The following is a 26,356-nucleotide window of genomic DNA, read 5'->3' as shown; positions in this document are numbered from 1 at the left end:
TATATACTGAGGAGATAGAACAGAGGACAGTTCTATATACTGAGGAGATAGAACAGAGGACAGTTCTATATACTGAGGAGATAGAACAGAGGACAGTTATATATACTGAGGAGATAGAACAGAGGACAGTTATATATACTGAGGAGATAGAACAGAGGACAGTTCTATATACTGAGGAGATAGAACAGAGGACAGTTCTATATACTGAGGAGATAGAACAGAGGACAGTTCTATATACTGAGGAGATAGAACAGAGGACAGTTCTATATACTGAGGAGATAGAACAGAGGACAGTTCTATATACTGAGGAGATAGAACAGAGGACAGTTCTATATACTAAGGAGATAGAACAGAGGACAGTTCTATATACTAAGGAGATAGAACAGAGGACAGTTATATATACTAAGGAGATAGAACAGAGGACAGTTATATATATTGAGGAGATAGAACAGAGGACAGTTCTATATACTGAGGAGATAGAACAGAGGACAGTTCTATATACTGAGGAGATAGAACAGAGGACAGTTATATATACTAAGGAGATAGAACAGAGGACAGTTATATATATTGAGGAGATAGAACAGAGGACAGTTCTATATACTAAGGAGATAGAACAGAGGACAGTTCTATATACTAAGGAGATAGAACAGAGGACAGTTATATATACTAAGGAGATAGAACAGAGGACAGTTATATATATTGAGGAGATAGAACAGAGGACAGTTCTATATACTAAGGAGATAGAACAGAGGACAGTTCTATATACTGAGGAGATAGAACAGAGGACAGTTATATATACTGAGGAGATAGAACAGAGGACAGTTCTATATACTGAGGAGATAGAACAGAGGACAGTTATATATACTGAGGAGATAGAACAGAGGACAGTTCTATATACTGAGGAGATAGAACAGAGGACAGTTCTATATACTGAGGAGATAGAACAGAGGACAGTTCTATATACTGAGGAGATAGAACAGAGGACAGTTCTATATACTGAGGAGATAGAACAGAGGACAGTTCTATATACTGAGGAGATAGAACAGAGGACAGTTCTATATACTGAGGAGATAGAACAGAGGACAGTTCTATATACTGAGGAGATAGAACAGAGGACAGTTATATATACTGAGGAGATAGAACAGAGGACATTTATACATACTGAGGAGATAGAACAGAGGACAGTTCTATATACTGAGGAGATAGAACAGAGGACAGTTCTATATACTGAGGAGATAGAACAGAGGACAGTTCTATATACTGAGGAGATAGAACAGAGGACAGTTCTATATACTGAGGAGATAGAACAGAGGACAGTTATATATACTGAGGAGATAGAACAGAGGACAGTTCTATATACTGAGGAGATAGAACAGAGGACAGTTCTATATACTGAGGAGATAGAACAGAGGACAGTTCTATATACTGAGGAGATAGAACAGAGGACAGTTATATATACTGAGGAGATAGAACAGAGGACAGTTATATATACTGAGGAGATAGAACAGAGGACAGTTCTATATACTGAGGAGATAGAACAGAGGACAGTTATATATACTGAGGAGATAGAACAGAGGACAGTTCTATATACTGAGGAGATAGAACAGAGGACAGTTCTATATACTGAGGAGATAGAACAGAGGACAGTTCTATATACTGAGGAGATAGAACAGAGGACAGTTATATATACTGAGGAGATAGAACAGAGGACAGTTCTATATACTGAGGAGATAGAACAGAGGACAGTTATATATACTGAGGAGATAGAACAGAGGACAGTTCTATATACTGAGGAGATAGAACAGAGGACAGTTCTATATACTGAGGAGATAGAACAGAGGACAGTTCTATATACTGAGGAGATAGAACAGAGGACAGTTCTATATACTGAGGAGATAGAACAGAGGACAGTTCTACTATGACGCCCGTTGAGCAGTCAGGGGGTTACGTGCCTTGCTCAAAGGCACAATGGCAGGAGACGGCACTAGGACAGTGATGGCAGCAACTCTCCAGGACCCAGACAGACAGTAGTAGTGTATGAGACGTACCCTGCAGGTGAGTTTCCTGGCCATGTGGACCATCTCTCCCTGACTGTCCATCACATCGTAGATGCTGCTCTCACTGGAGTTCTCTGACGAGTCATCTCCCCCCTCCAGCCGCTCCGGCACCGCCCCGCTGACACGCATCAGCTCTACGTGGAGCCTGCCGGCTACCTGTCACACACCAGGGGGTACAGACCCAGCACATCAACACACCTCAGTACAGACCTAAACAGGTGCAGAGTACAGACAGAGCACGGGGTACAGACCCAGCACATCAACACACCTCAGTACAGACCTAAACAGGTGCAGAGTACAGACAGAGCACGGGGTACAGACCCAGCACATCAACACACCTCAGTACAGATCTAAACAGGTGCAGAGTACAGACAGAGCACGGGGTACAGACCCAGCACATCAACACACCTCAGTACAGACCTAAACAGGTGCAGAGTACAGACAGCGCACGGGGTACAGACCCAGCATATCAACACACCTCAGTACAGACCTAAACAGGTGCAGAGTACAGACAGCGCACGGGGTACAGACCCAGCATATCAACACACCTCAGTACAGACCTAAACAGGTGCAGAGTACAGACAGAGCACGGGGTACAGACCCAGCACATCAACACACCTCAGTACAGACCTAAACAGGTGCAGAGTACAGACAGAGCACGGGGTACAGACACAGCACATCAACACACCTCAGTACAGATGCAGAGTACAGACAGATTAACGCCAAGTACAAAGAGTTCCCCAGAGCCATTTCAATATCCTGGTAGAAGCATGTGGTTAGACATTGAGAAGAAGCAATTTCATTTCTTTAGTAACTTAGCAGACACTCTTATCCAGAGAGACTTACAGGAGCAATTACGGTTGAGTGTCTTGCTCAACAACACATTGACAGATTTTTCACCTAGTCAGCTCGGGGATTAGAACCAGCGACCTTTCGGTTACTTGCCCAACGCTCTTAACCATTAAGCCAGGGTTTCCCAAACTCAGTCCTGCCCACCGGCGCTACACAGCTGATTCAAATAACCAACTTATCATCCGACTATGATTATTAGAATCAGATGTGTAGTGCTAGGGCAAAAACCAGAACGTGTACCCAGTGGGGGCCCCAGGACCCAGTTTGGGAAACCCGGCGCTATGCTACCTGCCGCCCAGAAGGACCTGAAGTACTACCATGAAGTTGATAACAGCACAACCCCACTGTATCACTACCATCGTTAATCATTACTAACCCTCCTTAAATGAGATGTGTGCGTGTGTGTGTGTGTGCATTCCTCTGAGTGTGTGTGTCACAGGAGGCTGTTGAAGGGAGGACGGCTCATAATAATGGCCGGAATGAATCAAATGGAAACCATGTGATTGATGTATTTGATAATATTCCACTGATTCCACTCCAGTCATTACCACAAGCCAGTCCTCCCCAATTAAGGTGCCACCAACCTCCTGTGGTGTGTGTGTATACATTCCGTTGTGTAGGTGTGTGTGTGTGTGTATACATTCCGTTGTGTAGGTGTGTGTGTGTGTGTATACATTCCGTTGTGTAGGTGTGTGTGTGTGTTGTTCTCTCACCTCCCCCTGCTGGCTGATGATAGGAACAGCGTACTGTAGTCTGATATCGTGGAAAAGACACTCCAGAAAGACGTTGGCCACTCCTATCAGGTTGTGGTTCTCCTGAGCTTCATAGAAGGACTCACTGTGCTGCTTGTGGTTGATCAGCTTGGTATGCTGATCAGGGAAACATGATACAAACACACACCTGAAAACTTCACCCATCATCCAATTATCATCTTCATCACTGACAAAGAATACTTTTCCCTCCCACAATCACTCCTAGCAGTGTCTCCCCTCGGAACATGATCCCCTTCCTCTCACCGTGTCCTCAGCTCCCTCCTTCCAGTCTCTGTAGTGGTCTCTCATGTCCACTAGTTTGTTCTCCAGCTTCTCGATGGTCCACACCTGTGTCCCCTTCCCTTTCCACCTGACCTGGATGGCTGGTTCACTCACTATGGCTCCACGCTGAACCAAGACACACTGACTCTCACGGTGATGTAATGTACTGAACAAAGTTCTACAAATGACAGTATTTTTGTGTTTATCATATTAATGATACAAAATCAGACCGTTCCTTGAGCTTTTTTCTCGTTGTACCGTATGTAGATGACAAAACATGACACATCACTGATGACGTGTGTGTGTGTGTGTGTGCGTGCGTGTGTGTGCGCGTGTGTGCGTGTGTGTGTGTGTGCGCCTGTGTGTGTGTGTGTGCGCCTGTGTGTGTGTGTGTGTGCGTGTGTGTGTGTGTGCGTGTGCGTGTGTGTGCGTGCGTGTGTGTGCGCGTGCGTGTGTGCGCGTGTGTGTGCGCGTGTGCGTGTGCGCGTGTGTGTGTGTGTGTGTGTATTAGAAGTGTATGCAGAGGTTGATCACCTTGCGGTTGGCACTGAGGTTAGCTGCAGGGATCTGTAGGGTGACCTGGTAGTCAGTCAGTTTGTTCATCTCCTTTGCCAGGAAGTTGGCCTCTCTCACCAGGGTGTTGGCCTTGACAACCTGCTCCCTCAGCCTGGACAGACTCTGACGAAACAGCTCGTCCCTGACACACACACAGAGGACATACAGAGAGACCATTCACACCTGTGACTGTGATCCAAACAGGTTGATTACAACTTCATTGCTCCTGCATCCAAAGCCGTAGCATGTGTCTGTGTGTGTGTGTGTGTGTGTGTGTGTGTGTGTGTGTGTGTGTGTGTGTGTGTGTGTGTGTGTGTGTGTATTCCCTTCACCTCTCGTCAGTCCAGGGGCGTATCTTGCTGTGGTGTGATGGTGTGTGTGTGGGGAAGGTGAGGCGGTCGCTGCTGGATCGCTGGTGCTGATTGGTCCTCTCAGGAGACAGCTGTTGCCGTAGTGACTCCAGCTCTCTCTCGTACATCATCCTCTGTTCCTCCAGCGCCGTGCGTTTCTCCTCCAGGTACTGCTTCTCTAACACCTGGACCACGTTCTGCATGGGATCTATAGGAGAGATTCCATACTGTTAAAACATACTGCTTCTCTAACACCTGGACCACGTTCTGCATGGGATCTATAGGAGAGATTCCATACTGTTAAAACATACTGCTTCTCTAACACCTGGACCACGTTCTGCATGGGATCTATAGGAGATATACCATACTGTTAAAACATACTGCTTCTCTAACACCTGGACCACGTTCTGCATGGGATCTATAGGAGATATACCATACTGTTAAAACATACTGCTTCTCTAGCACCTGGACCACGTTCTGCATGGGATCTATAGGAGATATACCATACTGTTAAAACATACTGCTTCTCTAACACCTGGACCACGTTCTGCATGGGATCTATAGGAGATACCATACTGTTGTTCTTACCTGGGAATAACTCATGTTAAAAGGAACCACCAGCTTTCATATGTTCTCATGTTCTGAGCAAGGAACTTAAACGTTAGCTTTTTTACATGGCACATATTGCACTTTTACTTTCTTCTCCAAAACTTTGTTTTTGCATTATTTAAACCAAATTGTTTCATTATTTCTTTGAGGCTAAATTGACGTTATTGATGTATTATATTAAGTTAAAATAAGTGTTCATTCAGTATTGTTGTAATTGTCATTATTACAAATACATGAAAAAAAAAACGGCCGATTAATTGGTATCGGCTTTTCTGGTCCTCCAATAATCGGTATCGGCGTTGAAAAATCATAATCGGTCGACCTCTAGTGTGTAGTGTGTAATAGGTGGGATGGCAGCCTCTCCCACACAGCAGATGCAAGGCTGCAGGTCATCCCACCTCATGTGAACAGGACAGGGGCATGACACACACACACACACACACACACACACACACACACACACACACACACACACACACACACACACACACACACACACACACACACACACACACACACACACACACACACACACACACACACACACACACACACACACACACACACAAAAGACAGCTTGTGTGTGACATAACGGTTGCATCACAGGGAAAGAGAGGACAGCTGTTTCCCCCTCAGCTCCCCTTGAGGGGGACTAGTGTCCTCCATCGCAGGTCAAGTGGCTCTGAATTAAACTTCTGTTGTCGGGGTTGAGGAGGACAGGCCACAGAGCGCTTTCAGGGACTGAGGCAGTTCATACCTACAGTGCAAACGCATCACTGTATATCGTTCAATACAGTGTTGCAAAATTCGAGGTACTTCCCCAAAAATCCTGCGTTTTCTAGAAATCCCGGTTGGAAGATTACCGGAATCAGGAGGGAATAAGCAGGAAATCCGTGAATCTTTCAAATGGGATTTCTGAAAAACCTAGTTTAGCAAAGTGATTGTAATTTGGGCGTTCCAGAAGTTATCATACATACCGTTGTTTCCCAGGGTCTTCATCATGACCTCTGTCTGGGCGAACTCATAGCTGTAGTCCTGTTCTGAGGAGGCCTCGCTGGCTGTCTCTACGTCTACCTCTACATAGCTCTCCCTGGGGGACGCACGTTCCCTCTCCAGCTCCTTCAGACGCTCACGCCGCTTCCGCCCAGGCAGGTTTATCCTACAACACACAGGATGTACACTCACTTCCTGCTTCTACAACACACAGGATGTACACTCACTTCCTGCTTCTACAGCATACAGGATATACACTCACTTCCTGCTTCTACAACACACAGGATGTACACTCACTTCCTGCTTCTACAACACACAGGATGTACACTCACTTCCTGCTTCTACACCACACAGGATGTACACTCACTTCCTGCTTCTACAACACACAGGATGTACACTCACTTCCTGCTTCTACAGCACACAGGATGTACACTCACTTCCTGCTTCTACAGCACACAGGATGTACACTCACTTCCTGCTTCTACAACACACAGGATGTACACTCACTTCCTGCTTCTACAGCACACAGGATGTACACTCACTTCCTGCTTCTACAGCACACAGGATGTACACTCACTTCCTGCTTCTACAACACACAGGATGTACACTCACTTCCTGCTTCTACAACACACAGGATGTACACTCACTTCCTGCTTCTACAGCACACAGGATGTACACTCACTTCCTGCTTCTACACCACACAGGATGTACACTCACTTCCTGCTTCTACAACACACAGGATGTACACTCACTTCCTGCTTCTACAGCACACAGGATGTACACTCACTTCCTGCTTCTACAGCACACAGGATGTACACTCACTTCCTGCTTCTACAACACACAGGATGTACACTCACTTCCTGCTTCTACAGCACACAGGATGTACACTCACTTCCTGCTTCTACAACACACAGGATGTACTCTCACTTCCTGCTTCTACACCACACAGGATGTACACTCACTTCCCGCTTCTACAACACACAGGATGTACACTCACTTCCTGCTTCTACAACACACAGGCTGTACACTCACTTCCTGCTTCTACAACACACAGGATGTACACTCACTTCCGGCTTCTACACCACACAGGATGTACACTCACTTCCTGCTTCTACAACACACAGGCTGTACACTCACTTCCTGCTCCTACAACACACAGGATGTACACTCACTTCCTGCTTCTACAACACACAGGATGTACACTCAGTTCCTGCTTCTACAACACACAGGATCTACACTCAGTTCCTGCTTTTACACCACACAGGATGTACACTCACTTCCTGCTTCTACAGCACACAGGATGTACACTCAGTTCCTGCTTCTACAACACACAGGATGTACACTCACTTCCTGCTTCTACAACACACAGGATGTACACTCACTTCCTGCTTCTACAGCACACAGGATGTACACTCACTTCCTGCTTCTACAACACACAGGATGTACACTCACTTCCTGCTTCTACAACACACAGGATGTACACTCAGTTCCTGCTTCTACAACACACAGGATGTACACTCAGTTCCTGCTTCTACACCATACAGGATATATACTCACTTCCTGCTTCTACACCATACAGGATATATACTCAGTTCCTGCTTCTACAACACACAGGATGTACACTCAGTTCCTGCTTCTACACCATACAGGATATATACTCAGTTCCTGCTTCTACAACACACAGGATGTACACTCACTTCCTGCTTCTACACCATACAGGATGTACACTCAGTTCCTGCTTCTACACCATATAGGATATACACTCAGTTCCTGCTTCTACACCATACAGGATGTAAACTCACTTCCTGCTTCTACACCATAGAGGATGTAAACTCACTTCCTGCTTCTACACTACCTGGCAGCTAAAGGATGTAACAATTCCAGCAACATTCCTCAAATTCTCAGGTTTTCCAGAAATCCTGATTGGAAGGTTCTGGATTTCCTGCTGTTTTTGGGAATATTTACAACTAGGATTTCTGGAAAGTTAACTTTGTCCAGTAGATGTTCATGTTCTGTAGAGAAACTCCTCACCTGAAGAAGTGGTTGTTGCCCCATAATATCCGGTCTCCATGCCACAGGTGGACCAAGGACTCAGTCATGGTTCCATTCACACAGGTTCTGTTGGAGCAGAGCAATACAGTCTGATGACGTCATATTGAGGTGTGTTGTGGGAGAGTAGACATCCCATCCTGCTGTACCTCCTCTTCCACACAGAAAGTAATACAACACATCAAATATCCCCGAACAACAGTAAAGACTATCAATGAGATATCCTCATATCACCCACCAACAGTAAAGACTATCAATGAGATATCCTCATATCACCCAACAACAGTAAAGACTATCAATGAGATATCCTCATATCACCCACCAACAGTAAAGACTATCAATGAGATATCCTCATATCACCCAACAACAGTAAAGACTATCAATGAGATATCCTCATATCACCCAACAACAGTAAAGACTATCAATGAGATATCCTCATATCACCCAACAACAGTAAAGACTATCAATGAGATATCCTCATATCACCCAACAACAGTAAAGACTATCAATGAGATATCCTCATATCACCCACCAACAGTAAAGACTATCAATGAGATATCCTCATATCACCCAACAACAGTAAAGACTATCAATGAGATATCCTCATATCACCCAACAACAGTAAAGACTATCAATGAGATATCCTCATATCACCCACCAACAGTAAAGACTATCAATGAGATATCCTCATATCACCCAACAACAGTAAAGACTATCAATGAGATATCCTCATATCACCCAACAACAGTAAAGACTATCAATAAGATATCCACATATTTCACAGATAGCCTTTACTGGGACGGGTGGTGGGGGAGAGGGAGGGAGAGGCAGGGAGGGAGAGAGGGTGGGAGGCAGGCAAGGAGGGAGGGAGGGAGAGGCAGGGAGGGAGAGAGGGGAGGCAGGCAGGCAAGGAGGGAGGGAGGGAGAGGCAGGGAGGGAGAGAGGGGAGGCAGGCAGGCAGGCAAGGAGGGAGGGAGGGAGGGAGGGAGGGAGGGAGGGAGAGAGGGGAGGTAGGCAGGCAAGGAGGGAGGGAGGGAGAGGCAGGGAGGGAGAGAGGGGAGGCAGGCAGGCAGGCAAGGAGGGAGGGAGGGAGGGACGGAGGGAGGGAGGGAGGGAGGGAGGGAGGGAGAGAGGGGAGGTAGGCAGGCAAGGAGGGAGGGAGGGAGGGAGGGGGGAGGGAGAGGCAGGGAGGGAGAGAGGGGAGGCAGGCAGGCAGGCAAGGAGGGAGGGAGGGACGGAGGGAGGGAGGGAGGGAGGGAGGGAGAGAGGGGAGGTAGGCAGGCAAGGAGGGAGGGAGGGAGGGAGGGGGGAGGGAGGGAGGATGTTTGATATCAAAGCAGGAGGTTGAGATCAGAAATACCTCAGCTATGAGGTCATGAGAAACTCCAGTCAGGTCCAGTTCACTCATCCATGTGTGTGTGTGTGTGTGTGTGTGTGTACTGTGTATTTGTGTGTGTGTACTGTGTGTGTACTGTGTGTGTGCGCACTGAGTGTGTGCATACTGTGTGTGTATTAGCTCACCTGGCATTCTCTATAGGTGTGAGTGCATACTGTGTGTGTGTGTGTGTGTGTGTGTGTGTGTGTGTGTGTATTAGCTCACCTGGCATTCTCTATAGGGGTGAGGGTGACCTCCCCCCCATCTGGGCTGATCTCCAACACACAGTGTTCTGACTGGATACCAATCCCGAAGAGCTGGATGTCCTGAGAGGTGTCTGCACCCACACGCGTGTGTTCCTATACACACACAACACACACCCACCCACCCACCCACCCACCCACCCACCCACCCACCCACACACACACACACACACACACACACACACACACACACACACACACACACACACACACACACACACACACACAGAGAGAGATGATAATTTCCCATTATTCATGTGGGTCAGGTCCTACTTCATCCAATGGCAGGTTGACATCTGATCTGACGCAACAGACTGCAATCCACTTTCCCCCACAGACACACAGACACACAGGCACACAGACAGACAGGCACACAGACACACAGGCACACAGACACACAGGCACACAGACACACAGACACACAGGCACACAGACACACAGGCACACAGACAGACAGGCACACAGACACACAGGCACACAGACACACAGGCACACAGACACACAGACTCACAGACACACAGGCACACAGACAGACAGGCACACAGGCACACAGACACGCAGGCACACAGGCACACAGACACACAGGCACACAGGCACACAGACTCACAGACACACAGGCACACAGACAGACAGGCACACAGACACACAGGCACACAGGCACACAGACACACAGGCACACAGACAGACAGGCACACAGACACACAGGCACACAGACACACAGGCACACAGACAGACAGGCACACAGACACACAGGCACACAGGCACACAGGCACACAGGCACACAGACTCACAGACACACAGGCACACAGACACACAGACACACAGACACACAGACACACAGACTCAGATATGTACCACTTATATTACTGGGGATATTTTGCCATTACTTCCCCACTGATATCATGAGGCCATTTTAATCTGCTACAATACATATCTCCTTTCATCAATGGGGAACGAAATACTACACAAAAACTAAGTTAGTGAATCACTTAGTGAGGCCATTGAAAAAGCTGATTGCTGTCCACTCTAAACTCTCTCTCTCCCCTTCTCTCTTTCTCTCTCTCTCTCCCCTTCTCTATCTTTCTCTCCCTCTCTCCCCTTCTCTCTCCCTCTCCCCCTTCTCTCCCCCCTTGTCTTTCCCTCTCTCATCACAGAGTGGGTGTAGTTAAACAAACACCCCACTCCTAGAGGATGTCCGACACTCCTTCCCTCCTGCAGCTGTATCAGCTACTTAACATAACCCCAGTAAGTCATAACCCCAGTAAGTTCATTCCATTGTGTGTGTGGGTGTCATTCCACACTGGTATGCAGGGCAGGCTAGCTGTCCAGGCCGGGACCCAGACACAGACCTGTTGTTCTGTAGGCCTGAAGGAGGCGTGGCTGCTGTCTCACATGCCCCTCTACTCTCTCTCTCTCTCACCCTGCCCCTCTGCTCTCTCTCTCTCTCACCCTGCCCCTCTGCTCTGTCTCTCTCTCTCTCTCTCTCTCTCTCTCACCCTGCCCCTCTACTCTTTCTCTCTGTCTCTCTCTCACCCTGCCCCTCTACTCTCTCTGTCTCTCTCTCTCTCTCTCACCCTGCCCCTCTACTCTTTCTCTATGTCTCTCTCTCTCACCCAGCCCCTCTGCTCTCTCTCTCACCCTGCCCCTCTGCTCTCTCTCTCTCTCCCCGCCCCTTTACTCTCTCTGTCTCTCTCTCTCTCTCTCTCTGTCTCTCTCTCACCCTGCCCCTCTACTCTCTCTGTCTCTTTCTCTGTCTCTCTCTCCCCCATGCCCCTCTGCTCTCTCTCTCTCTCTCACCCTGCCCCTTTACTCTCTCTCTCTCTCTCTCTGTCTCTCTCTCACCCTGCCCCTCTACTCTCTCTCAATTCAATTCAATTCAAGGGGCTTTATTGGCATGGGAAACATGTGTTAACATTGCCAAAGCAAGTGAGGTAGATAATATACAAAAGTCAAATAAACAATAAAAAATGAACAGTAAACATTACACATACAGAAGTTTCAAAACAATAAAGACATTACAAATGTCATATTATATATATATGCAGTGTTGTAACAATGTACAAATGGTTAAAGCACACAAGTTAAAGTAAATAAACATAAATATGGGTTGTATTTACAATGGTGTTTGTTCTTCACTGGTTGCCCTTTTCTGGTGGCAACAAGTCACAAATCTTGCTGCTGTGATGTCACACTGTGGTATTTCACCCAATAGATATGGGAGTCTATCAAAATTGGATTTGTTTTCGAATTCTTTGTGGATCTGTGTAATCTGAGGGAAATATGTCTCTCTAATATGGTCATACATTGGGCAGGAGGTTAGGAAGTGCAGCTCAGTTTCCACCTCATTTTGTGGGCAGTGAGCACATAGCCTGTCTTCTCTTGAGAGCCTCTGTCTCTCTCTCACCCTGCCCCTCTGATCTCTCTCTCTCTCTCTCTCTCTCTCTCTCTGTGTCTCTGCTCTGTCTCTCTCTCCCTATACAGTATAGTACATAAGGCTCTGTTTGGGACTCAGCCTCAGTCTCTCTCTGTTCCTCTCAGCCACTGAGCCAGTTGTCTGTCAGCGCTGTGACTATGTGTCCACTCCCTTTCCTTTCCTGTGTTCTCATAGCGTCATCCTACTGTAGTGTACACCAGAGCGCTGTAGTTAGGGAGTTGGGACAATACCATTCCTGCATTATGATGCATTTACATGACACTTCAACATTCTATGGCAGCGAGCTGGCGCACCCCCAGAGAAATGATTTAGTGTAGAGGTGCTGATTAAAGGGGAATAAACTGTAAGCTATAAAACAAAGAAAGAGAGTCACACTCTATATATAAACTCCCAGGCATTTATTGGGTACAACATCACTGTGCCTTCTTCAGGGTGCCTGAGAGCAGAGGGTGCCTTCTTCAGGGTGCCTGAGAGCAGAGGGTGCCTCCTTCAGGGTGCCTGAGAGCAGAGGGTGCCTCCTTCAGGGTGCCTGAGAGCAGAGGGTGCCTCCTTCAGGGTGCCTCCTTCAGGGTGCCTCCTTCAGGGTGCCTCCTTCAGGGTGCCTGAGAGCAGAGGGTGCCTCCTTCAGGGTGCCTGAGAGCAGAGGGTGCCTCCTTCAGGGTCCCTGAGAGCAGAGGGTGCCTCCTTCAGGGTCCCTGAGAGCAGAGGGTGCCTCCTTCAGGGTGCCTCCTTCAGGGTGCCTGAGAGCAGAGGGTGCCTCCTTCAGGGTGCCTCCTTCAGGGTGCCTGAGAGCAGAGGGTGCCTCCTTCAGGGTGCCTCCTTCAGGGTGCCTGAGAGCAGAGGGTGCCTTCTTCAGGGTGCCTGAGAGCAGAGGGTGCCTCCTTCAGGGTGTCTCAAGAAGGCACAGTGATTGCGAAACGTTGGTGGTTTATTCAATAAATTCCTAGGAGTTTATATATAGTGTGCGACTCTCTTTATTAATTTGTATAGCCATGTTAGATGGCTATACAAATTTTAAACAACGCTATGTAAGTGAATGTCTACAATATTCTCTAAATATATATCTCTGGTGTCCACTACACAGACTACAGGCTAGCATCATCCTACTGTACTGTCCACTACACAGACTACAGGCTAGCATCATCCTACTGTACTGTCCACTACACAGACTACAGGCTAGCATCATCCTACTGTACTGTCTACTACACAGACTACAGGCTAGCATCATCCTACTGTACTGTCTACTACACAGACTACAGGCTAGCATCATCCTACTGTACTGTCTACTACACAGACTACAGGCTAGCATCATCCTACTGTACTGTCCACTACACAGACTACAGGCTAGCATCATCCTACTGTACTGTCTACTACACAGACTACAGGCTAGCATCATCCTACTGTACTGTCTACTACACAGACTACAGGCTAGCATCATCCTACTGTACTATCTACTACACAGACTACAGGCTAGCATCATTCTACTGTACTGTCCACTACACAGACTACAGGCTAGCATCATCCTACTGTACTGTCTACTACACAGACTACAGGCTAGCATCATCCTACTGTACTGTCCACTACATAGACTACAGGCTAGCATCATCCTACTGTACTGTCTACTATACAGACTACAGGCTAGCATCATCCTACTGTACTGTCTACTACACAGACTACAGGCTAGCATCATCCTACTGTACTGTCTACTACACAGACTACAGGCTAGCATCATCCTACTGTACTGTCTACTACACAGACTACAGGCTAGCATCATCCTACTGTACTGTCTACTACACAGACTACAGGCTAGCATCATCCTACTGTACTGTCTACTACACATACTACAGGCTAGCATCATCCTACTGTACTGTCTACTACACAGACTACAGGATAGCATCATCCTACTGTACTGTCTACTATACAGACTACAGGCTAGCATCATCCTACTGTACTGTCCACTACACAGACTACAGGCTAGCATCATCCTACTGTACTGTCCACTACACAGACTACAGGCTAGCATCATCCTACTGTACTGTCCACTACACAGACTACAGGATAGCATCATCCTACTGTACTGTCTACTATACAGACTACAGGCTAGCATCATCCTACTGTACTGTCTACTACACAGACTACAGGCTAGCATCATCCTACTGTACTGTCCACTACACAGACTACAGGCTAGCATCATCCTACTGTACTGTCTACTACACATTAGATTTCTGTGTAAATCGAAATAGTTTTAGGTAGTAGACCAGCAGCTCATTGAGGGTGGGGTCGGTGTTGTGGTTGGTGTTGTGGTTGGTGTTGTTGTTGGTGTTGTGGTTTTTGTGGTTGTGGTTGGTGTTGTGGCTGTGGTCGGTGTTGTGGTTGGTGTTGTGGTTGGTGTTGTGGTTGGTGTTGTGGTTGGTGTTGTGGTTGGTGTTGTGGTTGGTGTTGTGGTTGGTGTTGTGATTGTGGTTGGTGTTGTGGTTGGTGTTGTGGTTGGTGTGTGGTTGGTGTTGTGGTTGGTGTTGTGGTTGGTGTTGTGGCTGTGGTTGGTGTGTGGTTGTGGTTGGTGTTGTTGTTGGTGTTGTGGTTGGTGTTGTTGTTGGTGTTGTGGTTGGTGTTGTGGTTGGTGTTGTTGTTGGTGTTGTGGTTGGTGTTGTGGTTGGTGTTGTGGTTGGTGTTGTGGTTGGTGTTGTGGTTGGTGTTGTGGTTGGTGTTGTTGTTGGTGTTGTGGTTGGTGTTGTGGTTGGTGTTGTTGTTGGTGTTGTGGCTGTGGTTGGTGTTGTGGTTGGTGTTGTGGTTGTGGTTGGTGTTGTGGTTGGTGTTGTGGCTGTGGTTGGTGTTGTTGGTGGTGTTGTGGTTGGTGTTGTGGTTGTGGTTGGTGTTGTGGCTGTGGTTGGTGTTGTGGTTGGTGTTGTGGTTGGTGTGTGGTTGTGGTTGGTGTTGTGATTGTGGTTGGTGTTGTTGTTGGTGTCTTGGTTGGTGTTGTGGTTGGTGTTGTTCTTGCTGTTGTGGTTGGTGTTGTGGTTGGTGTGTGGTTGTGGTTGGTGTTGTGGTTGGTGTTGTGATTGTGGTTTGTGTTGTTGTTGGTGTTGTGGTTGGTGTTGTGGTTGGTGTTGTTCTTGCTGTTGTGGTTGGTGTTGTGGTTGGTGTTGTTGTTGGTGTTGTGGTTGGTGTTGTGGTTGGTGTGTGGTTGGTGTTGTGGTTGGTGTTGTGGCTGTGGTTGGTGTGTGGTTGTGGTTGGTGTTGTTGTTGGTGTTGTGGTTGGTGTGTGGTTGGTGTTGTGGTTGGTGTTGTTGTTGGTGTTGTGGTTGGTGTTGTGGCTGGTGTTGTGGTTGGTGTTGTTGTTGGTGTTGTGGTTGGTGTTGTGGTTGGTGTTGTGGCTGTGGTTGGTGTTGTGGTTGGTGTTGTGGTTGGTGTGTGGTTGGTGTTGGTGTTGTGGTTGGTGTTGTGGTTGGTGTGCAGTTGTGGTTGGTGTTGTGGTTGGTGTTGTGGTTGGTGTGCGGTTGTGGTTGGTGTTGTGGTTGGTGTGTGGTTGTGGTTGGTGTGTTGTGGTTGTGGTTGGTGTTGTGGTTGGTGTTGTGGTTGGTGTTGTGGTTGGTGTTGTGGTTAGTGTTGGTGTTGTGGTTGGTGTTGTGGTTGGTGTTGTGGTTGTGCTTGGTGTTGTGGTTGGTGTGTGGTTGTGGTTGGTGTTGTGGTTGGGGTTGGTGTTGTGGTTGGTGTTGTGGTTGGTGTTGTGGTTGGTGTTGTGGTTGTGGTTGGTGTTGTGGTTGGTGTTGTGGTTGGTGTTGTGGTTGGTGTTGTGGTTGGTGTGTGGTTGTGGTTGGTGTTGTGGTTGGTGTTGTGGTTGGTGTGTGGTTGTGGTTGGTGTTGTGGTTGGTGTTGTGGTTGGTGTTGTAGTTGGTGTTGTGGTTGGTGTTGTGGTTGGTGTTGTTGTTGTGGTTGGTGTGTGGTTGGTGTGTGGTTGGTGTTGTGGTTGGTGTTGTTGTTGTGGTTGGTGTGTGGTTGGTGTTGTGGTTGGTGTTGTGGTTGGTGTTGTGGTTGGTGTTGTTGTTGTGGTTGTGGTTGGTGTGTGGTTGGTGTTGTGGTTGGTGTGTGGTTGTGGTTGGTGTTGTGGTTGGTGTTGTGGTTGGTGTTGTGGTTGGTGTTGTGGATGGTGTTGTGGTTGGTGTTGTGGTTGGTGTTGTGGTTGGTGTTGTGGTTGGTGTTGTGGTTGGTGTTGTGGTTGTGGTTGTGGTTGGTGTTGTTGTTGTGGTTGTGGTTGGTGTTGTGGTTGGTGTTGTGGTTGGTGTTGTGGTTGGTGTTGTGGATGGTGTTGTGGTTGGTGTTGTGGTTGGTGTTGTGGTTGGTGTTGTGGTTGGTGTTGTTGTTGTGGTTGTGGTTGGTGTTGTGGTTGGTGTGTGGTTGTGGTTGGTGTTGTGGTTGGTGTTGTGGTTGGTGTGTGGTTGTGGATGGTGTTGTGGTTGGTGTTGTGGTTGGTGTTGTGTACCTTTAGGTAGTAAACCAGCAGCTCATTGAGGGCGGGGTCTGCGTTCAGGTTGACCAGGAAGCACTTGTCCTCTCCAACTTTGATCCCAGACGTCTCCAGGGAGATCCCCATACTCTCTAGCTGCTGCTGACGCTCCTGTGGAAATACAACAAACATACAAGTCATTTTACCTCTGCACAGACAGTTACTACCAACGGTTTAGTCCGAATGCAGAAGCTTCCATGTGATGTGAATGTGCTAAATGAATGTGAGTGAGTGCATAGGTTACCGTAGCAATCTCCTCTGTGTTGCGTAGTTTCTGCTCCCAAGTAACAGTCATCTCCTGGATCAGCTTCTCTGACTCCTGAAGCCTCTCCTTCAGCTCTGGAGCCTTTAGAGACTGGAACATAGACACACAGAGACACACACAGACCAGTCAGAACGGACCAGCCAGGACGGACCAGCCAGGACGGACCAGTCAGAACGGACCAGCCAGGACGGACCAGCCAGAACGGACCAGCCAGGATGGACCAGTCAGAACGGACCAGCCAGGACGGACCAGTCAGAACGGACCAGCCAGAACGGACCAGTCAGAACGGACCAGTCAGAACGGACCAGCCAGGACGGACCAGTCAGGACGGACCAGCCAGGACGGACCAGTCAGAACGGACCAGCCAGGACGGACCAGTCAGGACGGACCAGCCAGGACGGACCAGTCAGAACGGACCAGTCAGGACGGACCAGCCAGGACGGACCAGCCAGGACGGACCAGTCAGAACGGACCAGTCAGGACGGACCAGCCAGGACGGACCAGTCAGAACGGACCAGTCAGGACGGACCAGCCAGGACGTACCAGCCAGGACGGACCAGTCAGGACGGACCAGTCAGAACGGACCAGTCAGGACGGACCAGTCAGAACGGACCAGTCAGGACGGACCAGCCAGGACGGACCAGCCAGGACGGACCAGCCAGGACGGACCAGTCAGAACGGACCAGTCAGGACGGACCAGCCAGGACGGACCAGCCAGGACGGACCAGCCAGGACGGATCAGTCAAAACGGACCAGCCAGGACGGACCAGTCAGAACGGACCAACCAGGGCGGACCAGTCAGAACGGACCAGCCAGGACAGACCAGCCAGGTCGGACCAGTCAGAACGGACCAGCCAGAACGGACCAGCCAGGACAGACCAGCCAGGACGGACCAGTCAAAACGGACCAGCCAGGACGGACCAGCCAGGACGGACCAGTCAAAACGGACCAGCCAGGACGGACCAGCCAGGACGGACCAGCCAGGACGGACCAGTCAAAATGGACCAGCCAGGACGGACCAGTCAGAACGGACCAGCCAGAACGGACCAGCCAGGACAGACCAGCCAGGACGGACCAGTCAAAACGGACCAGCCAGGACGTGTGTGTGTGCCTCTGTGTGTGTCTCCTACCTCAGCTTGAGAGAGCTGTACTCTGAGTTTCTCCACTTCCTCCCGGAGCTCTCTGATGATCCGTGCGTTGGGGTCTTCATTGACGACGGCGTGGTTGACGATCCTCTTGGCGCGGTCTGCGTAACGCAGCGTGGACAACGTCTCCTCGTAGTTATCAGCTGCTGGGCTCACCGTGGCGATCATACACGTCTTACTGTTTCCGCCCAGGTTGTCCTGGCAACACCGAGGGAGAGGAACAAACAGTTGAATTGATAGACAGTTGTAATGTTGTGTTGGTGATGTGAACAGTACGGTAGTACAGCAGTTGTAATGTTGTGTTGGTGATGTGAACAGTACAGCAGTTGTAATGTTGTGTTGGTGATGTGAACAGTACAGCAGTTGTAATGTTGTGTTGGTGATGTGAACAGTACGGTAGTACAGCAGTTGTAATGTTGTGTTGGTGATGTGAACAGTACAGTAGTTGTAATGTTGTGCTGGTGATGTGAACAGTACGGTAGTACAGCAGTTGTAATGTTGTGTTGGTGATGTGAACAGTACGGTAGTACAGCAGTTGTAATGTTGTGTTGGTGATGTGAACAGTACAGCAGTTGTAATGTTGTGTTGGTGATGTGAACAGTACAGCAGTTGTAATGTTGTGTTGGTGATGTGAACAGTACAGCAGTTGTAATGTTGTGTTAGTGATGTGAACAGTACAGCAGTTGTAACGTTGTGTTGGTGATGTGAACAGTACGGTAGTACAGCAGTTGTAATGTTGTGTTAGTGATGTGAACAGTACAGCAGTTGTAATGTTGTGTTGGTGATGTGAACAGTACGGTAGTTGTAATGTTGTGTTGGTGATGTGAACAGTACAGCAGTTGTAATGTTGTGTTGGTGATGTGAACAGTACAGCAGTTGTAATGTTGTGTTGGTGATGTGAACAGTACGGTAGTTGTAATGTTGTGTTGGTGATGTGAACAGTACAGCAGTTGTAATGTTGTGTTGGTGATGTGAACAGTACAGCAGTTGTAATGTTGTGTTGGTGATGTGAACAGTACGGTAGTACAGCAGTTGTAATGTTGTGTTGGTGATGTGAACAGTACAGCAGTTGTAATGTTGTGTTGGTGATGTGATGTGAACAGTACAGCAGTTGTAATGTTGTGTTGGTGATGTGAACAGTACAGCAGTTGTAACGTTGTGTTGGTGATGTGAACAGTACAGCAGTTGTAATGTTGTGTTGGTGATGTGAACAGTACAGCAGTTGTAATGTTGTGTTGGTGATGTGATGTGAACAGTACAGCAGTTGTAATGTTGTGTTGGTGATGTGATGTGAACAGTACAGCAGTTGTAATGTTGTGTTGGTGATGTGAACAGTACAGCAGTTGTAATGTTGTGTTGGTGATGTGAACAGTACAGCAGTTGTAACGTTGTGTTGGTGATGTGAACAGTACAGCAGTTGTAACGTTGTGTTGGTGATGTGAACAGTACGGTAGTACAGCAGTTGTAATGTTGTGTTGGTGATGTGAACAGTACGGTAGTACAGCAGTTGTAATGTTGTGTTGGTGATGTGAACAGTAAGGTAGTACAGCAGTTGTAATGTTGTGTTGGTGATGTGAACAGTACAGCAGTTGTAATGTTATGTTGGTGATGTGAACAGTACAGCAGTTGTAATGTTGTGTTGGTGATGTGAACAGTACAGCAGTACAGCAGTTGTAATGTTGTGTTGGTGATGTGAACAGTACAGCAGTTGTAATGTTGTGTTGGTGATGTGAACAGTACAGCAGTTGTAATGTTGTGTTGGTGATGTGAACAGTACAGCAGTTGTAATGTTGTGTTGGTGATGTGAACAGTACGGTAGTACAGCAGTTGTAATGTTGTGTTGGTGATGTGAACAGTACAGCAGTTGTAATGTTGTGTTGGTGATGTGAACAGTACAGTAGTACAGCAGTTGTAATGTTGTGTTGGTGATGTGAACAGTACAGCAGTTGTAATGTTGTGTTGGTGATGTGAACAGTACGGTAGTACAGCAGTTGTAATGTTGTGTTGGTGATGTGAACAGTACAGCAGTTGTAATGTTGTGTTGGTGATGTGAACAGTACAGCAGTTGTAATGTTGTGTTGGTGATGTGAACAGTACAGTAGTACAGCAGTTGTAATGTTGTGTTGGTGATGTGAACAGTACAGCAGTTGTAATGTTGTGTTGGTGATGTGAACAGTACAGCAGTTGTAATGTTGTGTTGGTGATGTGAACAGTACAGTAGTACAGCAGTTGTAATGTTGTGTTGGTGATGTGAACAGTACAGTAGTACAGCAGTTGTAATGTTGTGTTGGTGATGTGAACAGTACGGTAGTTGTAATGTTGTGTTGGTGATGTGAACAGTACAGCAGTTGTAACGTTGTGTTGGTGATGTGAACAGTACAGTAGTACAGCAGTTGTAATGTTGTGTTGGTGATGTGAACAGTACAGCAGTTGTAATGTTGTGTTGGTGATGTGAACAGTACAGCAGTTGTAACGTTGTGTTGGTGATGTGAACAGTACAGTAGTACAGCAGTTGTAATGTTGTGTTGGTGATGTGAACAGTACAGTAGTACAGCAGTTGTAATGTTGTGTTGGTGATGTGAACAGTACAGCAGTTGTAACGTTGTGTTGGTGATGTGAACAGTACGGTAGTACAGCAGTTGTAATGTTGTGTTGGTGATGTGAACAGTACAGCAGTTGTAATGTTGTGTTGGTGATGTGAACAGTACGGTAGTACAGCAGTTGTAACATTGTGTTAGTGATGTGAACAGTACAGCAGTTGTAATGTTGTGTTGGTGATGTGAACAGTACAGCAGTTGTAATGTTGTGTTGGTGATGTGAACAGTACAGCAGTTGTAATGTTGTGTTGGTGATGTGAACAGTACGGTAGTACAGCAGTTGTAACATTGTGTTAGTGATGTGAACAGTACAGCAGTTGTAATGTTGTGTTGGTGATGTGAACAGTACAGCAGTTGTAATGTTGTGTTGGTGATGTGAACAGTACAGCAGTTGTAATGTTGTGTTGGTGATGTGAACAGTACGGTAGTACAGCAGTTGTAATGTTGTGTTGGTGATGTGAACAGTACAGCAGTTGTAATGTTGTGTTGGTGATGTGAACAGTACAGCAGTTGTAATGTTGTGTTGGTGATGTGAACAGTACGGTAGTACAGCAGTTGTAATGTTGTGTTGGTGATGTGAACAGTACGGTAGTACAGCAGTTGTAATGTTGTGTTGGTGATGTGAACAGTACAGCAGTTGTAATGTTGTGTTGGTGATGTGAACAGTACAGCAGTTGTAATGTTGTGTTGGTGATGTGAACAGTACAGCAGTTGTAATGTTGTGTTGGTGATGTGAACAGTACAGCAGTTGTAATGTTGTGTTGGTGATGTGAACAGTACGGTAGTACAGCAGTTGTAATGTTGTGTTGGTGATGTGAACAGTACAGCAGTTGTAATGTTGTGTTGGTGATGTGAACAGTACAGCAGTTGTAATGTTGTGTTGGTGATGTGAACAGTACGGTAGTACAGCAGTTGTAATGTTGTGTTGGTGATGTGAACAGTACAGCAGTTGTAATGTTGTGTTGGTGATGTGAACAGTACGGTAGTACAGCAGTTGTAATGTTGTGTTGGTGATGTGAACAGTACAGCAGTTGTAATGTTGTGTTGGTGATGTGAACAGTACGGTAGTACAGCAGTTGTAATGTTGTGTTGGTGATGTGAACAGTACTGTAGTACAGCAGTTGTAATGTTGTGTTGGTGATGTGAACAGTACAGCAGTTGTAATGTTGTGTTGGTGATGTGAACAGTACAGCAGTTGTAATGTTGTGTTGGTGATGTGAACAGTACAGCAGTTGTAATGTTGTGTTGGTGATGTGAACAGTACAGCAGTTGTAATGTTGTGTTAGTGATGTGAACAGTACAGCAGTTGTAATGTTGTGTTGGTGATGTGACCAGTACGGTAGTACAGCAGTTGTAATGTTGTGTTGGTGATGTGAACAGTACAGCAGTTGTAATGTTGTGTTGGTGATGTGAACAGTACAGCAGTTGTAATGTTGTGTTGGTGATGTGAACAGTACGGTAGTACAGCAGTTGTAATGTTGTGTTGGTGATGTGAACAGTACAGCAGTTGTAATGTTGTGTTGGTGATGTGAACAGTACAGCAGTTGTAATGTTGTGTTGGTGATGTGAACAGTACAGCAGTTGTAATGTTGTGTTGGTGATGTGAACAGTACAGCAGTTGTAATGTTGTGTTGGTGATGTGAACAGTACAGCAGTTGTAATGTTGTGTTGGTGATGTGAACAGTACAGCAGTACAGCAGTTGTAATGTTGTGTTGGTGATGTGAACAGTACAGCAGTTGTAATGTTGTGTTGGTGATGTGAACAGTACAGCAGTTGTAATGTTGTGTTGGTGATGTGAACAGTACAGCAGTTGTAATGTTGTGTTGGTGATGTGAACAGTACAGCAGTTGTAATGTTGTGTTGGTGATGTGATGTGAACAGTACAGCAGTTGTAATGTTGTGTTGGTGATGTGAACAGTACGGTAGTACAGCAGTTGTAATGTTGTATTGGTGATGTGAACAGTACAGCAGTTGTAATGTTGTGTTGGTGATGTGAACAGTACGGTAGTACAGCAGTTGTAATGTTGTGTTGGTGATGTGAACAGTACAGCAGTTGTAATGTTGTGTTGGTGATGTGAACAGTACAGCAGTTGTAATGTTGTGTTGGTGATGTGAACAGTACAGTAGTACAGCAGTTGTAATGTTGTGTTGGTGATGTGAACAGTACAGCAGTTGTAATGTTGTGTTGGTGATGTGAACAGTACAGTAGTACAGCAGTTGTAATGTTGTGTTGGTGATGTGAACAGTACAGCAGTTGTAATGTTGTGTTGGTGATGTGAACAGTACAGCAGTTGTAATGTTGTGTTGGTGATGTGAACAGTACAGCAGTTGTAATGTTGTGTTGGTGATGTGAACAGTGCGGTAGAACAGCAGTTGTTTCTGTAACAGCAGTGGACAGAGAATATGGAACCACTGTTATTGATATTCTTCCATGACTACAGACACACCTCGGACCAATAATCAATACCAGGGCTGTTACAGTTACTTCCTTTGTCCAGAACTATTGAATGTCAAATTCTGGTCGGGGGAGTCCAGATTTTACACGTATTCCCTCCCGGTTCTGGGACTCCTCCAACCAGTATTTGTGGAAAACCTGTGAATTTTGGGGCCATTTTGCAACCCTGATCAATAGACAGTACAGCGAGGACCAGAGAGACAGGAGGTGTGTGTTAGTACCCTGATCAATAGACAGTACAGCGAGGACCAGAGAGACAGGAGGTGTGTGTTAGTACCCTGATCAATAGACAGTACAGCGAGGACCAGAGAGACAGGAGGTGTGTGTTAGTACCCTGATCAATAGACAGTACAGCGAGGACCAGAGTGACAGGAGGTGTGTGTTAGTACCCTGATCAATAGACAGTACAGCGAGGACCAGAGAGACAGGAGGTGTGTGTTAGTACCCTGATCAATAGACAGTACAGCTAGGACCAGAGAGACAGGAGGTGTGTGTTAGTACCCTGATCAATAGACAGTACAGCGAGGACCAGAGAGACAGGAGGTGTGTGTTAGTACCCTGATCAATAGACAGTACAGCGAGGACCAGAGAGACAGGAGGTGTGTGTTAGTACCCTGATCAATAGACAGTACAGCTAGGACCAGAGAGACAGGAGGTGTGTGTTAGTACCCTGATCAATAGACAGTACAGCGAGGACCAGAGAGACAGGAGGTGTGTGTTAGTACCCTGATCAATAGACAGTACAGCGAGGACCAGAGAGACAGGAGATGTGTTAGTACCCTGATCAATAGACAGTACAGCGAGGACCAGAGAGACAGGAGGTGTGTGTTAGTACCCTGATCAATAGACAGTACAGCGAGGACCAGAGAGACAGGAGGTGTGTGTTAGTACTCTGATCAATAGACAGTACAGCGAGGACCAGAGAGACAGGAGGTGTGTGTTAGTACCCTGATCAATAGATAGTACAGCTAGGACCAGAGAGACAGGAGGTGTGTTAGTACCCTGATCAATAGACAGTACAGCGAGGACCAGAGTGACAGGAGGTGTGTGTTAGTACCCTGATCAATAGACAGTACAGCTAGGACCAGAGAGACAGGAGGTGTGTGTTAGTACCCTGATCAATAGACAGTACAGCGAGGACCAGAGAGACAGGAGATGTGTTAGTACCCTGATCAATAGACAGTACAGCGAGGACCAGAGAGACAGGAGGTGTGTGTTAGTACCCTGATCAATAGACAGTACAGCGAGGACCAGAGAGACAGGAGGTGTGTGTTAGTACTCTGATCAATAGACAGTACAGCGAGGACCAGAGAGACAGGAGGTGTGTGTTAGTACCCTGATCAATAGACAGTACAGCGAGGACCAGAGAGACAGGAGGTGTGTGTTAGTACCCTGATCAATAGATAGTACAGCTAGGACCAGAGAGACAGGAGGTGTGTTAGTACCCTGATCAATAGACAGTACAGCGAGGACCAGAGTGACAGGAGGTGTGTGTTAGTACCCTGATCAATAGACAGTACAGCGAGGACCAGAGAGACAGGAGGTGTGTGTTAGTACCCTGATCAATAGACAGTACAGCTAGGACCAGAGAGACAGGAGGTGTGTGTTAGTACCCTGATCAATAGACAGTACAGCGAGGACCAGAGAGACAGGAGGTGTGTGTTAGTACCCTGATCAATAGACAGTACAGCGAGGACCAGAGAGACAGGAGATGTGTTAGTACCCTGATCAATAGACAGTACAGCGAGGACCAGAGAGACAGGAGGTGTGTGTTAGTACCCTGATCAATAGACAGTACAGCGAGGACCAGAGAGACAGGAGGTGTGTTAGTACTCTGATCAATAGACAGTACAGCGAGGACCAGAGAGACAGGAGGTGTGTGTTAGTACCCTGATCAATAGACAGTACAGCGAGGACCAGAGAGACAGGAGGTGTGTGTTAGTACCCTGATCAATAGACAGTACAGCGAGGACCAGAGAGACAGGAGGTGTGTGTTAGTACCCTGATCAATAGACAGTACAGCGAGGACCAGAGAGACAGGAGGTGTGTGTTAGTACCCTGATCAATAGACAGTACAGCGAGGACCAGAGAGACAGGAGATGTGTTAGTACCCTGATCAATAGACAGTACAGCGAGGACCAGAGAGACAGGAGGTGTGTGTTAGTACCCTGATCAATAGACAGTACAGCGAGGACCAGAGAGACAGGAGGTGTGTGTTAGTACTCTGATCAATAGACAGTACAGCGAGGACCAGAGAGACAGGAGGTGTGTGTTAGTACCCTGATCAATAGATAGTACAGCTAGGACCAGAGAGACAGGAGGTGTGTTAGTACCCTGATCAATAGACAGTACAGCGAGGACCAGAGTGACAGGAGGTGTGTGTTAGTACCCTGATCAATAGACAGTACAGCTAGGACCAGAGAGACAGGAGGTGTGTGTTAGTACCCTGATCAATAGACAGTACAGCGAGGACCAGAGAGACAGGAGATGTGTTAGTACCCTGATCAATAGACAGTACAGCGAGGACCAGAGAGACAGGAGGTGTGTGTTAGTACCCTGATCAATAGACAGTACAGCGAGGACCAGAGAGACAGGAGGTGTGTGTTAGTACTCTGATCAATAGACAGTACAGCGAGGACCAGAGAGACAGGAGGTGTGTGTTAGTACCCTGATCAATAGACAGTACAGCGAGGACCAGAGAGACAGGAGGTGTGTGTTAGTACCCTGATCAATAGATAGTACAGCTAGGACCAGAGAGACAGGAGGTGTGTTAGTACCCTGATCAATAGACAGTACAGCGAGGACCAGAGTGACAGGA

The 26,356-nt window shown here is 47.2% G+C and overlaps 1 protein-coding gene across 3 annotated transcripts in view; it reads right to left on the bottom strand.

Annotated features, from left to right (window-relative positions):
* Positions 1–26,356, bottom strand: part of LOC129844832 (kinesin-like protein KIF13A) — a 230,719-nt gene that overhangs the window by 41,952 nt on the left and 162,411 nt on the right. For all 3 annotated transcript variants that reach the window (XM_055912980.1, XM_055912981.1, XM_055912982.1), the window contains exons 11-21: positions 18,471–18,683; positions 17,320–17,430; positions 17,052–17,186; positions 10,100–10,233; positions 8,482–8,568; positions 6,435–6,616; positions 4,831–5,056; positions 4,478–4,640; positions 3,926–4,069; positions 3,623–3,778; positions 2,049–2,213 (exon numbers count right to left, since the gene is read on the bottom strand). In XM_055912980.1, coding sequence (XP_055768955.1) covers positions 2,049–2,213; positions 3,623–3,778; positions 3,926–4,069; positions 4,478–4,640; positions 4,831–5,056; positions 6,435–6,616; positions 8,482–8,568; positions 10,100–10,233; positions 17,052–17,186; positions 17,320–17,430; positions 18,471–18,683 — 1,716 coding nt within the window. The remainder of the gene's footprint in view (positions 1–2,048; positions 2,214–3,622; positions 3,779–3,925; positions 4,070–4,477; positions 4,641–4,830; positions 5,057–6,434; positions 6,617–8,481; positions 8,569–10,099; positions 10,234–17,051; positions 17,187–17,319; positions 17,431–18,470; positions 18,684–26,356) is intronic.

Source organism: Salvelinus fontinalis, unplaced genomic scaffold (genome assembly GCF_029448725.1).
Source record: "Salvelinus fontinalis isolate EN_2023a unplaced genomic scaffold, ASM2944872v1 scaffold_0236, whole genome shotgun sequence".
Lineage (NCBI taxonomy): Eukaryota > Metazoa > Chordata > Actinopteri > Salmoniformes > Salmonidae > Salvelinus > Salvelinus fontinalis.
Note: the sequence above shows the minus strand (reverse complement) of the source record. Positions and strands in the feature narration are given on the sequence as shown.